The sequence below is a fragment of the Lepeophtheirus salmonis genome, unplaced genomic scaffold (assembly GCF_016086655.4).
Source record: "Lepeophtheirus salmonis unplaced genomic scaffold, UVic_Lsal_1.4 unplaced_scaffold_9513_pilon, whole genome shotgun sequence".
In the NCBI taxonomy this organism is placed as follows: Eukaryota; Metazoa; Arthropoda; class Copepoda; order Siphonostomatoida; family Caligidae; genus Lepeophtheirus; species Lepeophtheirus salmonis.
In genome coordinates this window covers 23,253-42,969 of record NW_027297113.1, presented here as the reverse complement: position 1 = coordinate 42,969, position 19,717 = coordinate 23,253, and the positions used below count along the sequence as shown (strand labels likewise).

Below are 19,717 nucleotides of genomic sequence, written 5' to 3'. Positions count from 1 at the left end.
AGTATAGAATAAATTATTACCTCGTGTATTTATGAAAAGAATAAATTATGAAATAGCCATGACGTATGAGAAGAGGGAATCGACAGCTGTCAACAAAATACATTAGGTATAATGTATGCCAGACAAAAAATGGTATTGTAATAGTAAAATTAAAATGTTAATTGGATGTTTACTTGACTGTCAATCCGGTCACTTCAATACATTAAAATTTAAATAATCGGAACTTAACCAATATTCATTCAGCAACCTTTATGAATAAATAAGTAAACAAAAGTTTGAACTGTAGTTATCAGATCAAATACTTACAGGACACTCCCCTCAATGCAAAATTGTAGACTTATATTATATGAATATATGCGCATAGTATGAACAAACTCCCAAACAACTACAAAAATTACTTTTATCTCAGCATTTAATTTATTATCATAATATAAAAAAGACGATATAAGGTGAATATAGCACATTATACAGGGAAGCAGAATCATTTCAAACACCACATTATGGAAAATCCACGGTGTTTGAACCCGTGTTATGTAGGAACCTCCTCTATTTTGAGTTGAACTAAACGCCTGCGATATTTAATTCATTTTTATACAGTACTTCCAATATTTATACTCATTTTTCTTGCGTATTGTATTGATATATAGTAGAGAAAATTGCCAGGTAGGAAAATGATTTTTTGTTCAAATTTCAGGATGAATAGTGACACAATTATCCACTGCCAATTTTCTGAAGGATATTTTTCCTAGTACAAGAGATAAACTATTGCTATTTTTAATATAGATGACATTTTTTGGTTGATCTATTCATTTAATTTAATTAAAATAATAGTTTATAAATTAATTTTCTTTCATTAAGACAATGATTCTCCATAAGTACTAGTCGTAGTCAAAATTCGAAAAAAGTGGAAAATCAAACATCTCCACTATAGGTATTTTCATTAAAGGTATTAAAGCCCTAATATAAAGTATAATTAAGGTTAATTTATATGTAAAATATTAATAATATCTACGGATATGTATGTAGACAAAAGCAAGGAGTAACGATTTATAATATGAGTATTAAAAGGCATTAGCATTGTTTGTTGAGAATTTATTTTATTTTTTCTAATAAATATTAAGCATGAGGGTAATTTATAATTATATGATAATTTATTCTTTATGAACCATCAAAGGAATTAGTAATACAATAACCATAGATATGAAAAATGAATATATGCCAAGACTTTTATTGATTTTATGTGCAGTGTGCGACGTAAAATCGTGGGCTTGACTTTAAACCAATGTGGATTAATATATGGTGAATTTTTCAAACACTAAGTTTCGTTATGAGAAGTAGAGACTATTTTGGTTAATAAATAATAAGATAACAAACATTTTTCAGCGTGGAGGCGAAAAGGTAAAGGATGTCTTATTGGTTCCATGCCAAAGTGAGTGTCAAGGTGATCATGAAGGTCAAAGGGTGTTCCCGGAGTCTTTTTTACAGGACTAAAAGTATGGTGGCTTCAGGTTAGAGCCTTGAAAGGTCCGTTGGTAGAAATAGAAGTTGGAAAATCGGGATCATGGAGGACATGGACACTGTGATCACCAGAAGTAGGGGCAAGTCAATGAGGCAGCATTCCAAGACTCTCAATATCAGTGATTGGACTGTGAGAAGGTATGCAAATAATTTTGGGAGGCCTCTTAAGTACGTCGACATCGGCAACTACTTTCACCAGCAACATAAGGTAATCAGGCAAGAGAGTCCAGAAATTGTTGACTTAGTTAAAGCATAATGTGTCCACAGATCGTATCTCCTCCACAGACTGCCCCCCCCACTATGTCATTTGGGGTGTAGTCGAGAAGAGAGCCTGTTCTACCCCTTAAAAAAATGTGGATGAGCTAAAAGACTCCCTAAAAATCGAGGTATTCACGGAGAAATGCTGTGTCGCCTTTAGGATAAGGTGGGACGCCATGTTAGCAGACAAAGGAAATCATTTTTGAAAAATAGAAAGATATATTAATAAAAATAAAAAAAATCTGTTATAAAGTATCTACGTATACTCCATTTCATTCTTGCAAAAGTAAATCCATGATTTACCTCGCACACTTTAAGTACGTTCTACATGGTGGATGAATAGAAATAATTATATAATAATATTAGGAGTACATAAGGGGTCGATTAGTTACATATAGACCAGGGATTCTCAACCTTTTTTGAGTGATGTCCCACTTGCAAAATATATATATTTAACCCAAGTACCCCTTCATCATCAAAAAGCAGTTTTAGCTTGAATGACAGGGCCGTCGACAGGATTATATTTTGGAGAGGGCTCTTGGTTTTTGGATTTTTTTTGGAAAGAAATCTAAAAATTAAAACTTTTTGGAAAAACATTTCAAAATATTAATTTTTGTAGAAAAAAAAAATCAAAAATCTGCAGTTTTTACTAACTCTCTTCATCTTCATTTAGACAATCACGTCAAAGCAGTACAACCCTCGTAATATGTGTCCCTAGGTAATCTAAACCTGGATCGTCACTAAATATTTGGTTTATTTTCATCTAATAAGAGTGCATTGATCACAGTTTTGTGAGGAGTGGCAGATTGGATTAACTATAGAGGACTTACCTTTAGGAAATAGAGCCGATAAATAAAAAATAAAAAACAATTAAGGGCACAGCATAGTGTTGTATTACAGGGGCATCTACCAGGGTTTGGGCTACAGTTGTTGTTGCTCCTCTCAATTAAAAAATTTTAATCGTTGATTATTGCTTTACAAAAAAAAAAAAAAAATTTAATATTCGCAATATTTTTAAAGCTCCTTTTGTTTAAAAACAAGTCATTCAGCCAAATTCAACTTCTTCCAAAAAAAATTAAATCCAAAGTTTTTTTCTCTTCTAAAAATTAAGCCCACCCTATAGACTAGTGTTGTTTGTTTTACCGGTAATGTAGAGGTGTTGTTCGGTTTACCGGTAATGTAGAGATTTAAGGACACTGACGCATTTATAACGCTATTATTATATTGTAACAATATTGACCTAACAATTGCTAATAGAGATGTATAAATAATAACTGTTGCCCCGTTGACTGTTTGTTATATATTCTCACATTCAGACGGACAAATGTTGGTTTATTATTATAAATGAGTTTTTTTTATAATTTTAATTTGCCTATATGTTTTAACTAATTTCTATTATTGTATCTTATTTTCGTAGGCGGAAAACTGCCCTGGGGAAAATTTCCTGTGTAAGATTACCCTGAAGAAAATTGCTATGAAAGAAAATTGCTCGTATCTTGTTCAAACTTCATGATGAACAATGACACTTTATAAACTACAAATTTTAAGGAAGACAATTATTATTGATATGATGATTGGCACACAAATAATATTATTTGCATCTAACGTAGCATCCATAAGAGAAAAGAGTTAAATTTCGTAGAAACACAGAAAAATTGCAGTTATTAATTTGCAAAACGAGAGCTTAAACTATTTCTCCTCGGATGTATTGGATGAATTAAGGGTGTTTTTTAAGGATCCGGGGGCTACCTCAAGTACCCCCCGCGCAACCTGAGAGCTTGGAGCTATTTTTTGGTATTATAAGGGTTCCTTGGATATATTCCCGTTGGTGTATAGCAATCTCACACTACCCGCAGGTCAATCCGATGGCGGAGGGTATTCAGCCATATTTAAAGAGGACCTAAGCTATTTATTCGCCCCTCCCCTCCTCTCCTCACCAATCTTCTTGATCCATTTTTTAGAAGATTGGATTGAATTTACAAATTTGCAAGGGAGTTGTATTGCAATAATATCACTCACACTAGAAGGTACTTCCCTGGGATGAAACAAACAAATATGTTTAGATATTGTCATTAATAATATTAAGCGAATTTATAATGTGTTATCATGAAGTTTGAACAAAATACGGTCAATTATCCTTCATGTCAATTTTCCTCCAGGGCAATCGTCCACTGACAATTTTCTTCAGGGCAGTTTTCCTAGTACACTTATTTTACATTATTTACAGATTTTAACAGATTATAAATGTTTCAAAGCATACCAATAAACCCAATACAAAAAAGAAATATTTTCAATTATCATGTAGGGAGTTGCATTATTTTACCGAAAGACACGACCCCTCCATGCTTACAAATAGTATAAATAAATAGAGCTCATACCTCATTCAATTACATTATTTGTTTTTATAATTTGTTGTTAGAGAACAATTAGGTTCTCCAAAACATTATGTAACACCTCAAATTGATAAATGCTTGCTATTTAATTTAGAAACAGTTTTTATATGGGTTGAAATAGTCTGGATTTATCTCAGCCACACTATATGTTAATTAGGTTGATAGTTTTTCAATTTTTCCGAATTAAAGTTACACTTATTGCAGAAAAATTTTTCATGTTGTTAAAAATCACATTTTAAATGTCATTGTCGGCATCTTGATCAAAATTTGACAAAAATGGAGGGGGAATATTTTTACTCTTTTATGGACCAAATCAGAGAAAATAACATGGAATGTATGGAATAGACGTAGCTGATGGTCATTGCGCTCGGGAGAAATTATTATCTTCAACTCAGTGTGCGTAAGTTCGCGCCCAGGCAGGCTTGGTGAAAGGAAATATGCTTTATGATATTTTGCATATCTTGTCCATCTTTTCTTACTTACATTTTCAGAAATCAAAGGTCAAACTTTATTTATGTAATTTTCTTTTTTTTCTCCATAGGGGATTTTACAATAAAATTGTATTAATTATAATCTTACAAAGTGACAACTTTTATACACTACTAGTAATCGAAATTCAAAGAAGTTCGCAAAACAAACTGCTCTCAAGTTTAATGTACATAAAATCAAAAAGAAAATTGAAATCCCAATATTTCATACTCGGGTAATTCTTGTTCGCCATCTTTCAAATCTTCTACATGACGATCATAGTAGCCAACGGCCCCTTAGAGCAGTTGCAGTGTTTCTGCGAAGAAGTTCTAGATCAGATATCTCAAGGTTATTGCCGTGATTAGAGTGACAATTCAATTTGCTCTCTGGAAGATGATGGGCTCGAACGGAATCCCTGTAGACCTGAAAATATATAACAAATTAGGCTTATGTACTATCGACTTGGATTTATCGGGGTTTGAAACGTATAAAAATCCCGAGAAAAAACATCTTGGGAAATCTTGCGTTTAACTATTAATAGGTATAATTCCTTCACTTCCCCAAGAAATGAGAGAATTGAAAAACGGTAGTTTTTTGGAACACTTATAAATAATTATATGTTACTTATCTTTCCGTTAATTTATTATCAAAAGGTAAATCAGTGCATTTTGCCACAATGGAAATGAATCTTTTCATCTTAAAAGTTCGTGTGTGTCTTTTTTTTTGCCTTATATCATAGAAGATGTCATTATTTTTGACTACCGGAAGTTTGCATGGTTTTAAACTGATAAAAATATAATACTCAGATTCATATAGCATGTCTTAATTAAATATGATCAGTAACCAGTTCATTTTTGTGAACGTTTGTAAATCATTGCATGTATGTCTTTTTGTTAGAAGGTATGAAAATATATGTATGTCTTGAGTACAATTTGCGATTTTATACAAGTCGTAACATGTAAAGGAAATTGTAGAAGTCACTATAAAAATATTGGATTATTCATTATGAAATGAAGAAATTAGAGGTTTTTTAAAGGGTTTCTTGATTTATAAATGATAAATATCAGCAAAGTTTAAAGTAATTCTCCTGGTATACTATAAAAAAAAAGAAACAGAAAATAAACGTGGTTATCCTGACAATATGAAAAATATTTGGGAGAAAAAATAGCTTAGCTGTTACCAGGGCTACCGAGTCGAAGTAGTGTAGTCGTATAGAGTGAGGTGTCGAAAATTTGGACCTACTCCAACTCCTACTACAAAAATTATTATAATTTATGTAAATAAAACATTTTTATAATCTATAGTTTAGATTGAGCGTTGGTAAAGTTTTTTCCAAAATTGTAATAAATTATAGGTATTAAGTCCTATTAATCTAGGAAAAATGAAGGTTAACTCATTTATATGTTTACTTCACAACTTTCAAAACGTGTTCTATAGTCTATACAACCACAATTTCCCAACGTCTCTAAAAATCCAAACTATTACATTGAGTAGAGTATAGCCACAAGCCATGCTAGTTCACTTTTATTTTTATGAATAGCCAATGTCATCAAAGTAAAGAGAAACGTTGAAGTGAGAGGTTGTTTGCATTGTTATTCCTCGGTTACGTGTGCATAAATCATGTTCAGTAACGTATGAGTGTATTCGCAATAGATCCATTTTGATTAAACTAATGTGTTGTTCATCTTGTGAAATATCTTATATTCAAAATATTTCCTTTCTACCTGCACAATTATTTATCACATATAACTAGTAACTATCTATAACTTTAATTTAAATCTATATTTATAGTCATAGAAATCCAAATGACTCAATAGTACTTATATAGGCTGTAAAATATATTACCAAAAAATTGTGTGGAGGATTTGGATTCGGTGAGATTCTCAAAATAGTTGAGCCGGGTATTTTATTTTGTCGTAAAAAGTCTTTAAAAAGTTGCATTTGTTTAAATTCAAAACCATTTAGCGAGAAAAAAGGATCGACGGAAGCAAGTGTTGATGTTTTTATAAATACACTGGAGTGAAATTTTGTTCTATTAATTATAAAATAATAATAAAATAAATGTGGACAGGGCTGTCGAAACTAGGCGGGAAAAGTGGAAGTGTATCACCACTCTATGGCTTTGGAACCTCAAAGTATGGGCTCGTGGAGTTTTTAGACGAACTACTTAAATACAAAATATTCTCTGAATTATGTAGCTAGCTCAATGGAGAGACTCTTTAACTCAATGTGCGTAGGTTTGGTACTCGTTCATTCCTAGAGACAGAAATATACTTTATGTAGATAAACTATGTACAAGGACGGTTCCTAGGACAAATGGAGAAAATATAATGATATAATGTTTACTTATACTTAATCAGTGGAACTCCATCTGTCAATTACAGGAACATTAAAAAAATATATATGTTGTGACTGCCCTGGTGGCCATTTGGCCACTAAAATGAGCCACAGAATAAATATTTAAATGTAATTTTCATTAAAAAAGTCAAAAATTACAATATTAATATATTGATCATTCATAGTATATTCAACTTTTGCATAATCTTTACCACAAGTATTGTAAATTCTTCATTTAAAGTGATTTCTCCCATCTTGTGGTTGCGATTTGTACATTTGCTTATACAAGTTAGAACTGGTACAAAATCATAACTTTTACACAACATATTATAAATATATTGATGAAAACCGGGGGAATTTCGTAGTGGGGCCGGGGTTTTTTTTTTTTGGTTTTTTAGTTAGTAAACTGAGGAATGAATTTTCTTTTATCAAGCTGTTGTAATTTTTATTCCACTCCTGAGTAGAGAACTTTCTTCAACTATATTCAAAACCTGATTGAATATTTTTGTATGTGATCATAAAAACAGAGAGTTATCTTGAGGATGTGTTGCGGAGTTATAATTGTAAGTCCTTGTTGGACTCGGGGTAGAATTGAGGATTGACATGAGAGTAATTCATGCGAATGACCGTGTTAATTTGTTTCTTTTCCACCTCAATGTCACAACTGATTGTAATGATCTAATTAAACGTCTTGACAGCTAAGATCCTCTCCTACAAAATATTAATGGTTACCATGTTGTTTTTCGGTTTCTTTTTTTTAATATGCCCAAAATACACACGATTTTCCTCGCTTTATATAAAGATTAGTGTCTTAATCAAGGCTTAGTTATTGGGGGTCGGATTTGGTTATTGGTGGGGTGGGGTGGGGTGGGATTAGAGCAGGAATGTCCAACCTTTTAATATACTCGTATTACCACTTGAAATATTTTAATAGGCCATAGAACCTATTAAATTATATTTGATGAAAAATGGCTTCATAAAACATAAGTAATAAGTAAATATTTATTTCAAATTTAGGCCAAATCTAATTCTTCAAGGCCAAAGGTTCAGTGGCGTACGCAGGAATATATTTTTTGAGGGACGGAAGCTTAGTTTTAGTTTTTTTTTTAAATTAAAATTTCTGCTCCGCTGCGTAATTTGATCGAATAAAATTTTTGTAGAAATGAAATCTTTGAAAAAAAAAATTCTCTGTATTTTCATTTTAAAAAATCCCCAGAACGATAATTTTTCAATACATTTTCAAAAAATACTACTTGAAGTGAGAATTAGTAGTGGGCTGCACTTAAACATTAATCGGTCTACAAAGTATCCTGGAACTCATAGGATTGAACATTCTTTGGCTAGAATGACCCTGGATCTCCGGTGATTACGGCACTGTATATATAAATATGTATAAATTATTTAACTGCAATATCTTCAATTTTGAATTGTTTCCAGTTCGGACTTGGTTGACGAAGAATAAATCTCATAGCAGTAACATCATGAAGAGGTACAAGACTCTCTGAGGCTGTGATAACTATGGTGTCCTGAGAACCGGTCTCAGTATGAGGATTTGGCATTAGAATCTTATCATATGCACTCACGACCCAATCCGTGATGAGTGTAGAGGAAGTGTCAATTTTTAAGGAGTCCATGCATTCTGAGATTGATTTTCCTAAAAGAAAAATAGTCAATTGGAGATAAGAATTGATACAAGAAATATTAAACTACTACTACAAAATTGTTGTTCAGAGCAATTCAAATCTATTTAGGTACAAGTGAAACCCTTTTATTTAAGCATCAGGTAGATGGTAAATTTAAGGAATTTTTTTATATAGGGGGTGGTCCATTAGAATCTCAACACTATGAATTTTAAACTTGAACAAGATATAATTTATTATTTAACAATAGAATTTCAACAAAATTAATACTATAAATTGATGTGTGACTGAGCTCTTTTAATCATTAATGAAGCGGCAATGATGTCTTCGAGGTGGGGAAGGAAGGCCTGCGACCCACTGCAAATGAAGTCCTCTGTCATGGCGTCCCAGTTTTGGCTGACAGTGGCTTTGAGGGGCTCGGTGTTTGGACGACGACACTACAGGCCTTCCACTTGACATATCCAATAAAGGTATAGTGGAGGGGGTTGGAATCAGTGTTGTAGGAGGCCAAAAAAGAGTCTTGCAATGGAGGAGATGGGAGATCTCTTGACCGTCAGGTTTTTGAATTAACTTTGGAGAAATGAATAAGGAGGATAAAAATAAATTTTATTACCCATAAATAGGAGTTTCTGCTTTAGATAAATACTTGTGTGATATTAACTAATTTATTTGATGTAATCTTCTTAATTTTGTAAAATATATTGGTCCAATTTGGGTTTAAAAAAAATACTTATACATATATTACAAACAAATGTCATACGCCTCTATTGAGACCCCATTTGTACCCTCAAGCGCGTTGGTCATGAATAGGAACAAGTGGTAGTCAATATTTTAAACGAAGGTTTCGTGATATAATAAAGGACAATGAACAAACTGAGAACGTGACCATGAATCAATTTCCATGTATTTATATTTTGGTATATTTTTGCTAATTTTATTTCAAGGTATTATTTTTATGACTTTCGTAGTCACATGGTTCTTATTTCTCATGGTTGTTCGTACAACTCGTAGCAAAGTTTAATTAACAGCTCTTTGTCCAAATTTGTGTAAATAGCATGTAGCCATAGTTTGATGATTATATATAGACATAATTAAAAATACGTCTTATTTATATATCTCCCATAATTTGGATCATGGTCATATGTATTGTTTATGTCTGTAATTATAAAGGTAGTCCACATTAGATTACGTCATTTACCGAGTTTTTCATTAAAATCAGAACACTTTGAATTTTAAGCTTCAACCTGATACAATTTATTTATTAATAATAGAATTTCAACGAAATTAATACTATAAATAGAACGATGTCTGAGATCTGAGTATCGTTAATGAAGGGGACCTTAGCGGCAGTGATAGCTTCTAGGCGACGGCGGAATGTCTGCCACTCACTGCAGATGTAGTCCTCTGACATTGAGTTCAATTACAGAGGACAGAATGGATTTCAGGGCTTCTGTATTTGGATGGCAGAGACTGCAGAACTTCCTCCGACATGTACCCAAATGGTGTAGTCGAGGAAGTTGACTTAAGGCTGTACAGTGCCTAAAGTATCGAAAAAGAGTTCAAAAGTACTCAAAGTAGTCTGAAAACGGAAAAAAGGGGTTTATTCTATTGATAGAAGTGACCTTTCCATCCTCAGAAGGATATATCCTCCGACTTTTTTGTTAGCTCTCTGTACAGTTTTGTGTGAAACACCCAAATCCCTTGAATGGGCATTAATGTACTTGAGGGGATTGTCCTGTGCAGTTTTCTATAACACTCTAGGTATGTTTATCCCTTTAGATTGAGTCCTTTTTCCTCTCCAACGTTTTGGACTTGCTGAAGGTGTAGAATGTGGTCTTGGAGACGCCCAATTTAAACTAGTGCGAGAATGGAAATTCGTCGTTCACGTTCAAGTGTCATTTTCTCAACTTGTACGTAATCTTGAGAGTTCAAGTTGTTTTTGTTTTGTAATTAATTGTTTATGTTCAATAAATTGAAATATGAATTAATTTCCATCGCTCAATCTTAATTAGTCAGTGTTCCGATTTTAACCTACCACCAAGTCCAATAACAATGGAATTTTCTTCAACAGAGTCCACCCACGACAGAATATATTCAAGGAACAGGGCCGTGGCTAGATTTTTTCTTTGAGCTAGTATTTTTATACAATGTATGGACAAAAACCTTGCAGTAACAAGTTATACGATTTTATTCCTGGTATTTTTAATAACAAATTTTTATTATGCAACTAAACTTCAGCCGAAACAAAAAAAACAATTTTTGTTGATCCCGTGTAAACTGGATTGTAAACACGTGGAGCAACAACATAAAAAGACAAAGTGTGTGATCTCTATTGTGCTGGTATCAGTGCCTATACTGTTGGCATCTATAACCAGACTCCTTACAACATCAAAAAGTCAATTACAGGCCCATTCAGCTAAGAAGAACCAAAAGTTATACAGGAAAAATAACAATAGCTTACTTCTGCCTTGCTTTCATGTGGTCTTCCACCGGCCTGACCTTAACCCCACGTAATTTACAGTTTGGGGTGTGTTGGGGAAGAAAGTCTGCCCCAACTTTGATCCAAATTTTGGGTTCCCAGCCGCCGTCATGACACCATGTATACGGTCTTCACTGTCAAGAGCTCTCAATCTATTCACTGGCATGTGTAGGCCATTATTTCTTGTGAAGGAGGCCATAATGAATAAAAATTATAGCTAAATTTAGTGTTTAAACATAGGACAAATTGATTTTGATTTGTTTTTCCTTGATTCCATAAAAATCAGGTTCTTTGTCATTTAGTTTAGTACTGCAAGTTTTGGGTCCCCACTCTGTAAACCAAAACGAAAATTGTATTTATGTAAACATCATCAAATTTCTAAATAATCCCTAATCCATCCCTTTTAAAAATCCCAAGGACATGTGGTAAGTACTTTTGAATTGCCCTGTATTTTTGTTCTGAAAAAGTATCGAAATATCAATACAAATTTTGGTATCGGAACAGTTTTGAATATATTGGTATCGTGTCAACAATTTTTAGGGTCCTCACTGTATAAATACAAAATTTTGACAAGAAACTTTTTTTATAAGAGACCAAAAACTTTTTAGGAAAATTTGATATAATTTTTTGTGCAAAAGTTATAATTTGGTTTCAAAAATGTCCACATTTAAAATTTCTTATGCAAAACGAACCTTTTATACGTTTAAAAAAGTGGGAGTGAGGTTAATTACTCATAGGCCCCTATGATTTAAGTGCCATTGACGGGGTTCTAAAAGAAGGTGTTTTACGAATAGATTTCAAAATACACTTAAAATTCATACCGAATAATATTTAGCTATATTGATTGATTTACTGATGTCCATGTTAGTTTATTCTCAGGATAGAACACAGTGTCACGTCATTTAAGAAAATATATATATATGTATTGTATTTTGTTATCATCTGGGCATGTTTCTGCTATTTTTTAGCTCATCAGTTTCTGAACTTTTATTGAAGAGGTTGCCATCCTGTAGCGGAATCATTTTTAATTTTGACTTGTGAAGAGATTTCCGAAGAGTTTGTTCGAGGCCTCGACAACATTTTCATTAGAATTGGACCCAAGACGTTGAACGAATAAGCTTGATGGAGTTTCCTTTATAGGGCTTACATTGATAGAATTAAAACTTACTTCAACGGCACGTCACGGATATATCTGACGTTGAGTGTTTTTAATTTAATTTTTAACTATGAATTGGTCTTGCATTCAATTCAAAAAATATCTTTTTTCTAAGAAACAATAATGTAACTTCTCTCAGATATTTAATCAAAACATTTATCTGCTATACATTAATGTAAATATTATTTGGTATGAAGTTTAAAAGTATTTTGGAAATTTAAGGGCAAAAGTGCTTCTTTAATATCCCGCTTAAAACAAATTTACATTTTTTTTAAACACACTATATAATATCACTAAGGAATTCCAGCACCAATTTTAATTCCAAGCCAGCATCCGGTCCATCGAGGTTTTTTTATGCAAGCTGTTTACCGGTTCAATACGAAATTACTATTTAAACACTGCTTAAATTATCCGCTAGTTGTAAGCATCATAGCTATCTTGAAAAACTTTGACCCTCATTCCAATAAAAGTGAATTTATTTCACAGAAAATTATCAAATTTTGACTCTGTGATTTGTATCACAGCTTTTATTCGTTTTCCAACATCAATCTTCTCTGTAAATTTATTTAATTAGCATCTTTGATATTTTGTTTTGTAATATAGTCTTAAAAAGCATATACTAAATTGATAATAGGACCTGTACTTACAGTGTTAGTATGTAACAAAAGCATTCACGCGCCGATAACGTAGCTTGTCAAATTTCTGAGCATCCACTAACTATAAACTAAATTGTTCTATATAAAACAAGCCAGAATAAAAAAAATTAAAAGTTTTGCACTTGTTAATGATGATGAAATACTCTGAACAATTTTAAATATATATTTTTAGTCAAAAAGTAGCGATAAGTAGCCAAAACAAATGTTGCTCATAATAATTTTGAATTTATTATACAGAAATTACAAATAATACTAAACCCCAACTGATTTTAGGCCTTTTTTCCCCCTTTTTCTTTTGAGGAAAGGTTGCGAGTATATTTGATAATGTGTTCAATGTTATTATGACTATAATTCTTATAATAACTAATAAATATGTTGTGATAGTAATAACATTGTATTATTCATAGTCAAAATGTAACTGTAATCCGATATATATTTTACTAAGCCCAAACATCGGGTAACAAGCTCATAATATTCGGTAGTTGTATCCGTTTAATTTTGCATTCAGATCTGTATCTGAAAGTTGGAGTACCCGAAATTTACTCGATTATTCAAGTCTAAAGATTCCCACCAGGACGGATCCTAGAAAATATATATCCGTCTTATGTGTATATCAAACAAGGACATAGGTAGGCAATACTCCGTTGCCAATCCTTAATTCTATTCTCATTCCAACAAGGAATTACAATTATAACTCAGCAACAAATCCTCAAGGTTACTCTCTGTCATTCATGAATCATGAGATCAAACACTCGAGGTTATATTTTATTCTTAAATGTTTATAGAAAATAAAAACCATTGTTAAGTTTGCCAACAACCGAAAAACTTGCACTCTAAATAATGTATAGGATCTTCAACCCTAAATATAAAAAGTAAATTGTGTAGAAGTTGCAATTTGTACAAGTTTTTACTTGCAAACTCAGATTATATAAATGTTGTCCAAAAAACATGAGACGAAGCATTCTAAATGAAAGGTTTTCGTTACTTGAGACTATATATGACAGCGTAAGGAAATAAAAACGGTACGTTCCATGTAGCATAAAGCAGGAGTTCTCAACTAGTGTGCCCCAGAGGTAGTGGGTTTGGATTATTGTTTCATTATTATAACTTAGCAAAGTGAACAGGTAAAACAAAATTAGGTAAGATGCAATCTCCTGCAAAACCAGGAGGTTAAGTAGAATATATATTTTGGTTATTAAAGCATATCTACATCCCATAGCTTATACTTATTTATTTGGTAAGTTGTGCCTTGAAATGTTTTGAAAACACAGGTGTGCTGTCAATTGTGATAAGGTTGATAACCTTTGCTTAACAGATCCTAGAATATAGTCCACGATCCAACTAACTCTGATTTTTTGTGGTAAGCCGTAAATGTTCTGTTTCTTTTCCTCCAAACAGTGTTCCAAACATTGATTGGTTGAATTCAACTTAGCTCTTGTTAAACTGTGAATACGGGTCATTTATTAGTAAAACCATAGATGATCTGATGGAACTATTATCAGAGAGCAGTTTGAAGTTGTAGCTCACAAATGGAGACCTTGCTTCATTCTGTATACTGGCTGCCAGTCAAAATTTACCTGTAAAAATGAGCAATACATGTATCCTTTAACCATCACCTATTTGTGTAAGTCATAGTTTTCCATTGTAACTGTGTCAAAATTAAAGACTAGGAACAAACTAAGGTCAAATTTACAAGCTCGTTTGCATGTCATCCTTTCACCCATCCCACACTAACGTGATAACTATTTCCCAGAGACAAGCCCAAGTGTCTAACGGAGGGTAAACAAAATATGTATTTTGGTCATTCTACAGACAGTGCCACAACTCATATCCATATGAGGTAATAACAGCCTTCACGCGGCGGCGAAAATCCTTGCATGAGTTTATGATGAACTTCTCAGACAAGTTGTTCCACTCCTTCACAATGGCAGTCCTCAGGGAGTCACGTTCGGGTGATATGTCTGGTTAGTCTCCCTCTCCAAAGCGCCCTACAAAGTAAAGTCCAACAGGCTCAAATCTGGCGAAGATGATGGACACATGTCCTTGAAACAAAAATCAGCCATGTTGTCGGCGCAGAAATTCTAGCATTTGGCTGATGTTTGTGGTCCACACATAGTTGTCATCTGGATAGGCGGCCTTAAGCCATTGCAGTATGGTGAACCTCAGTACCTTGTAGTAGGCCTCTCCGATTTTCTCGCCAACCTTAAAAAGAAGGGAGGCATCTTTTTGCCGTCGGACGCCACGACCTCCAGGACCATTGTTTAGGCCTTTTTTTTTTTTGCACAGAACAACCCTTCGACACATCTGGTGATCCCCCTAGCCAACAGTCGTTCCCACGGTTGTAGACCTTGTCCACGATGAAAATCTTCTCGTCAGAGAAAATTTTTACTGTGGATCCATTTGCCTTGATCCACGCACGAACTTTCTTGTACCTCTACAGTCTCCATGCCATCAACAGGTGGCATGGGGTCCTTGTGTAAGAGAACAACCCCAAGACCTCCTTCACAGCCATCCTGATTGTCCCCTCGTCTACGTCAAACTCGTTAGAGAGGCGATTCATGGATTTCGTGGGGTCTTCCTTGATCTTCTTCTTCAGGTACCCCAGAAACTCAGAATCCCTTTTCAAGTTGTGTCCCCCACTTCCTTCTTTCCTTGAAGGTATTTTCCATCCTTTTTGCTTCTTGCTCACTCGTGATGAAAGATTTGAGAAATGTTTATTATTGTTTACTTATACAAAAAGCACAGGAGATTCAGAATACAGGTGTGCGCGTCTAAAACTGAACAATCCTTTAAATTTTACGCCATGCACAAATATTCGTAATTTTATTGATTTGAAACCGGTTGATACTTCGAGGCAAGGGTTTTGACTAGTTATCAACAAAATTCCAGTAAAATCAAATATCAACAGTGAAACAACAGCCGATAATATGGAGAAACGTCGAGTCGCTATTTTGGAATTTTCCGCGTGGGAAAAACTCCCAATGAAATTGCCAAGATTCTGCACTGCAGCCACCGTTTACTGCATGGTAGCCAAAGGAACTCCTGAGGTGACCACAAGATCTAAGTCAAGGCCTTGAAGGTCGGACGAAATGGTTACTCCGTGAAAAGTCTGTCGAGGACAAGAGAGGCAAGGGCCTCTCCAGGGAGTTCAACGTCAGCAGAAGAACCATGGACCGGCTAGTTAAAAAAGTTCTTGGCCTTAAGGTCTACAAGAGAACCCCTTGTCAAGTCCTCCAGCCTGTAGACAAGGAAACCGCCTCGCAAGATCGAAGATTCTTCTCAACAAGCTTAAGAAAAAGGCTTCAATCGCCTGATTGCTCGCCACTTCACTACGCAGTATTTGGGATTTAAAATGCCAGAGCCAGCCTCTACCAGAGCTTCATTGCTAAGTCATGCAGCAAGTTCCGGTCCAGGCTGGAGTTGGTAGTGGAGAACATGGGCGGCCATATTGAATAGACATGTATCTCATACTCTGATCTTTCATGTTAAATAAATTAATTCGTCAACCACTTTAAAAATTACAGAATTATTTAACTATTTTTAAAAATTTCGGAGTATTCAGTTTTAGACGCGCATACATGTATGTATGAAAAAGTCCTAAAACCGCTATATTTTAATTACATAATTAGCATTTATTAACAGTCAACGTTTTGCTTCCGAAGCCTGTATATTTGAATAATATTAAAATATTATCCCTGCACTAATAGTAATATAAATATAGAAAGTTCTCCAAAAAAATCATATAACATGCAGTTGATAGTAGCAATGGTCTTAATTTTGAAATACCATATGTCTCACTCCTGCCTTTTTCTCGAACTCTTTTTTTAGTTACAAACTACTCAACTCTAATGATCATTCAATTGTTGGGAAGAATTGACCCAAAAGTTGGCAAACTACAAACTGATTTTGGGTATTTTTCCTGTTTGTTTTCGTATGAAAGGTTGCATGATAAAATACACGTGAGAACGTGTTATATAAGGCATTTTGAGCCACCAGGCTCACCAAAGGTAAGCGTCTCCTCAATGACCTGAAGAGCCATGGAGGAAGAACCATCTTTTTCTCCGACGAGCAGAACTGGACTGTCGACAGAAGCTACAATGTCCAGAATGACAGGTGGCTTGCCAAGGAAAGAAAAGGTCCCTGCATGGTCTTCACCACAAGTTCCGGCCTCCGTGACGACCCTGGGTGACATCTGCAGCACCGGTGACTGATGCCTACATTCTTCTTCAATCCCAAGGAAACGGTTAACGCAGATAAGGTACTGCGAAGTCATGGAGGAGTCTGTCATCCCTGGATGAAGGATACGGCCGCTGGGAGGATTTCATATTCCAACAAGACTCAGCGCCCGCACACATCGCCATGAGGACCACTAACCCTTCAACTCCCACGACATCACTTTCCAGGATCGCAACACCTGGCCAACTCAAACCTCAATCTGTGTGATTAGCACTGGTAGGGGAAGTTGGAGAGGGAGGTGTGCAAGGTCAGCCACAAGAGCATCGCGGCCCTGAAGGGCTCCATTACGAGGGAGTGGAATGCTGTCGATTCCGCGGAAGTCATCAGGGCATGCAAATCCTTTAGGGGCAGGATGAAGAAGATGGTGGCTGCTGAGGGAGGACATGTTCAATAAATTTATTGTTTAATATCATGTCTAACTTTTTCATACTAACAAATACACTCCAAATTCCACTTTTATCTAGCAGATTGAATTTTAAGATAGTTCCAATTTATCGTAGACACCCTGTACACGTGAGAACGTGTTATATAAGGCATTTTGATACGAGCAAATTGCAGTTTAGAACTTGTCAACTTATAGACAGCTTATATGGAATAAAAAATATTAAATACCTTTTTCATTCCTTTGAGAGTTTCCCGAATTGGAGTTGAGGGAGGAGTTATTTTCAGATAGTTTCAGGGATCGAAAGAGACTTAAATTATTTGTAACTGCTTTCTAAATTAAAAAAATAATAAGAACAAAATGTTAAAAAACCAGTATACCATGTTATGAGACGTGATTCAGGACTTACAGCAGCAGAGGCCCATGCCAAATGTTCCCGTTTAGGTCGAAATGAAACCGAGTCATCATAGCGAACAAGAAGAGTTATTTTTGCAGTATATAAGTTCTTAAAAGATATTTCGCTCACAGTTTCGGACTGAGAGAAGACCAAGTCCAGGACAGAGACACCCGTACTCCAAGAACTTGCATTGTCATCTAGAAATACATAAGTTTAATATTAATAGTAGCATTAAAAAAGAGTCACAGCTGGAGTTGTAAGCTATGTGCATTTACTCATGTGTGAATATTTTTTTGTACTTGGTAATCTGAACTTCTTGTTTTTTTCCAAAGCTATTATGATTATTTTTTAATTCTTGAGGAGATAAGGGAGTTATACAAAATATGTTGTGATAAAAATCGGGTTTATATTTTAGCTCGCCCAGCTTTGTCTTTTTAGAATTTGTCATCTGAAGAATGAGTTGTCTTTTCTTCAGCTGTTGTCAGTATTATTTAACCCTTGAGTAGTGAGCTTCCGCTCTTACTACTTTCAAATATATTCAAAGCCAGATAGAACATTCGTGTGTGCTCGTAAACAACAGAGAGTAACCCTGAGGATTTTTTGCAGACTGATAATTGTAAGTCCTGGTTGAACTGATAGTAGAATTGAGGATCGGTATCGGAGTCATCCTTGCCAACAGCTTCATCTATTTCCTTCTCCCTCTTCCTCTCTTGTGACAGATGATTGCAGATGATCTAATGAAATGTCTTGACAGCTCAGCTATTTTTCAAACTGTCAGGGTTACCATGTTGATTTTCGTTTGTTTTTTTACCATGCTCAAAAATAAACACATCCCTAATCATATTCCATTTCAATGTGGTAAAAAAGAAAAAGAAAAACCAAAATGGTAACCCTGTCAATTTCCATAATGCTTGGGAGAAGAGAAGCTTAGCCACCATGACGTTGTATAATATGACCTACCAGCTGCCATGAGAGGAAAGAAAAAACACAAGTCTCAATCCATATCGAGTAAGAACATAGGCAGGAATTACTCCGTTGTTGATCCTCAATTGTAGCCTGAGTCCTTAGGGTACTTACTCGTATAACTTACCAACAAACCCTCAATGTTACTCTCTGTCATTCATGAGCACACACAGTCGTATTTACGCTTTTTACTTAGAAGTTTTAGAAAGTTAAAAGCACCGTTCATTTTGGCAACAACATCAAAACTTGTACACAGAAGAAAATGATTCTGATTTACAACCACAATGTTAAGAATTTTTTTCGACATAGGAAAAATTTAGCCATATGTCATTGAGTCATATGTTCCTGCATATGACTGGGACGTACATTTTTTATTGCGTAACCTTCATCAGTGCCCTAACTAAGGGGGAGGGCATTAGTGGGCTGTGCCGCCAATAATTATACTTCCCCTCCCCTCAACCGAAGGTTAAACATAATTTAACTAAAATTGACAAAAATAAATATTTCAAATCTTGGACTTTTATCAAAAAAATATGGAATGACGTAGCTCAATGGACATCGCACTCGAAATGAATTATTCTCTTCAATACAATGTGCGTCTCAATTGTTCCTATAGAAGTAAATATACTTGATATACCAGGACTGCTTTAAGCTTAGTTATCTTGTCAAGCAATAAAAATGAAATGAAGAGAGGCTTGAATAATCTACACTTCATGGTAAATGATTTATATTTTCTATAAAATGTATGTAGCATGTTGATTTTCTGTTAGAAATCCAAGACGCCCATTGTCTATATATGTACGTAATCGTATTAATGTCTAAGGATCAGACAAT

At 34.4% G+C, this 19,717-nt stretch overlaps 1 protein-coding gene across 1 annotated transcript; it reads right to left on the bottom strand.

The window, feature by feature from the left end:
• Positions 1 to 4,725: 4,725 nt before the first annotated feature.
• Positions 4,726 to 18,199, bottom strand: LOC121131719 (uncharacterized). Its single transcript, XM_040727067.2, has 5 exons — positions 18,196 to 18,199; positions 17,933 to 18,117; positions 17,754 to 17,856; positions 8,381 to 8,628; positions 4,726 to 5,060 (listed from the first exon to the last, which is right to left on the bottom strand). The coding sequence occupies exons 1-5, from the start codon at positions 18,197 to 18,199 to the stop codon at positions 4,914 to 4,916; spliced, it is 687 nt and encodes a 228-aa protein (XP_040583001.1). The 3' UTR covers positions 4,726 to 4,913.
• Between the last annotated feature and the right edge of the window lie 1,518 nt (positions 18,200 to 19,717).

Coding starts and splice junctions, on each gene's coding strand:
- LOC121131719 (XM_040727067.2), bottom strand. Junction 8,629..17,753: donor CTCTCAAAGGAATGAAAAAG/GTATTTAATATT, acceptor TTTTTCTTTTAG/GAAAATCAATCTCAGAATGC. Junction 5,061..8,380: donor TCAAAATTGAAGATATTGCA/GTTAAATAATTT, acceptor ATATATTTTCAG/GTCTACAGGGATTCCGTTCG.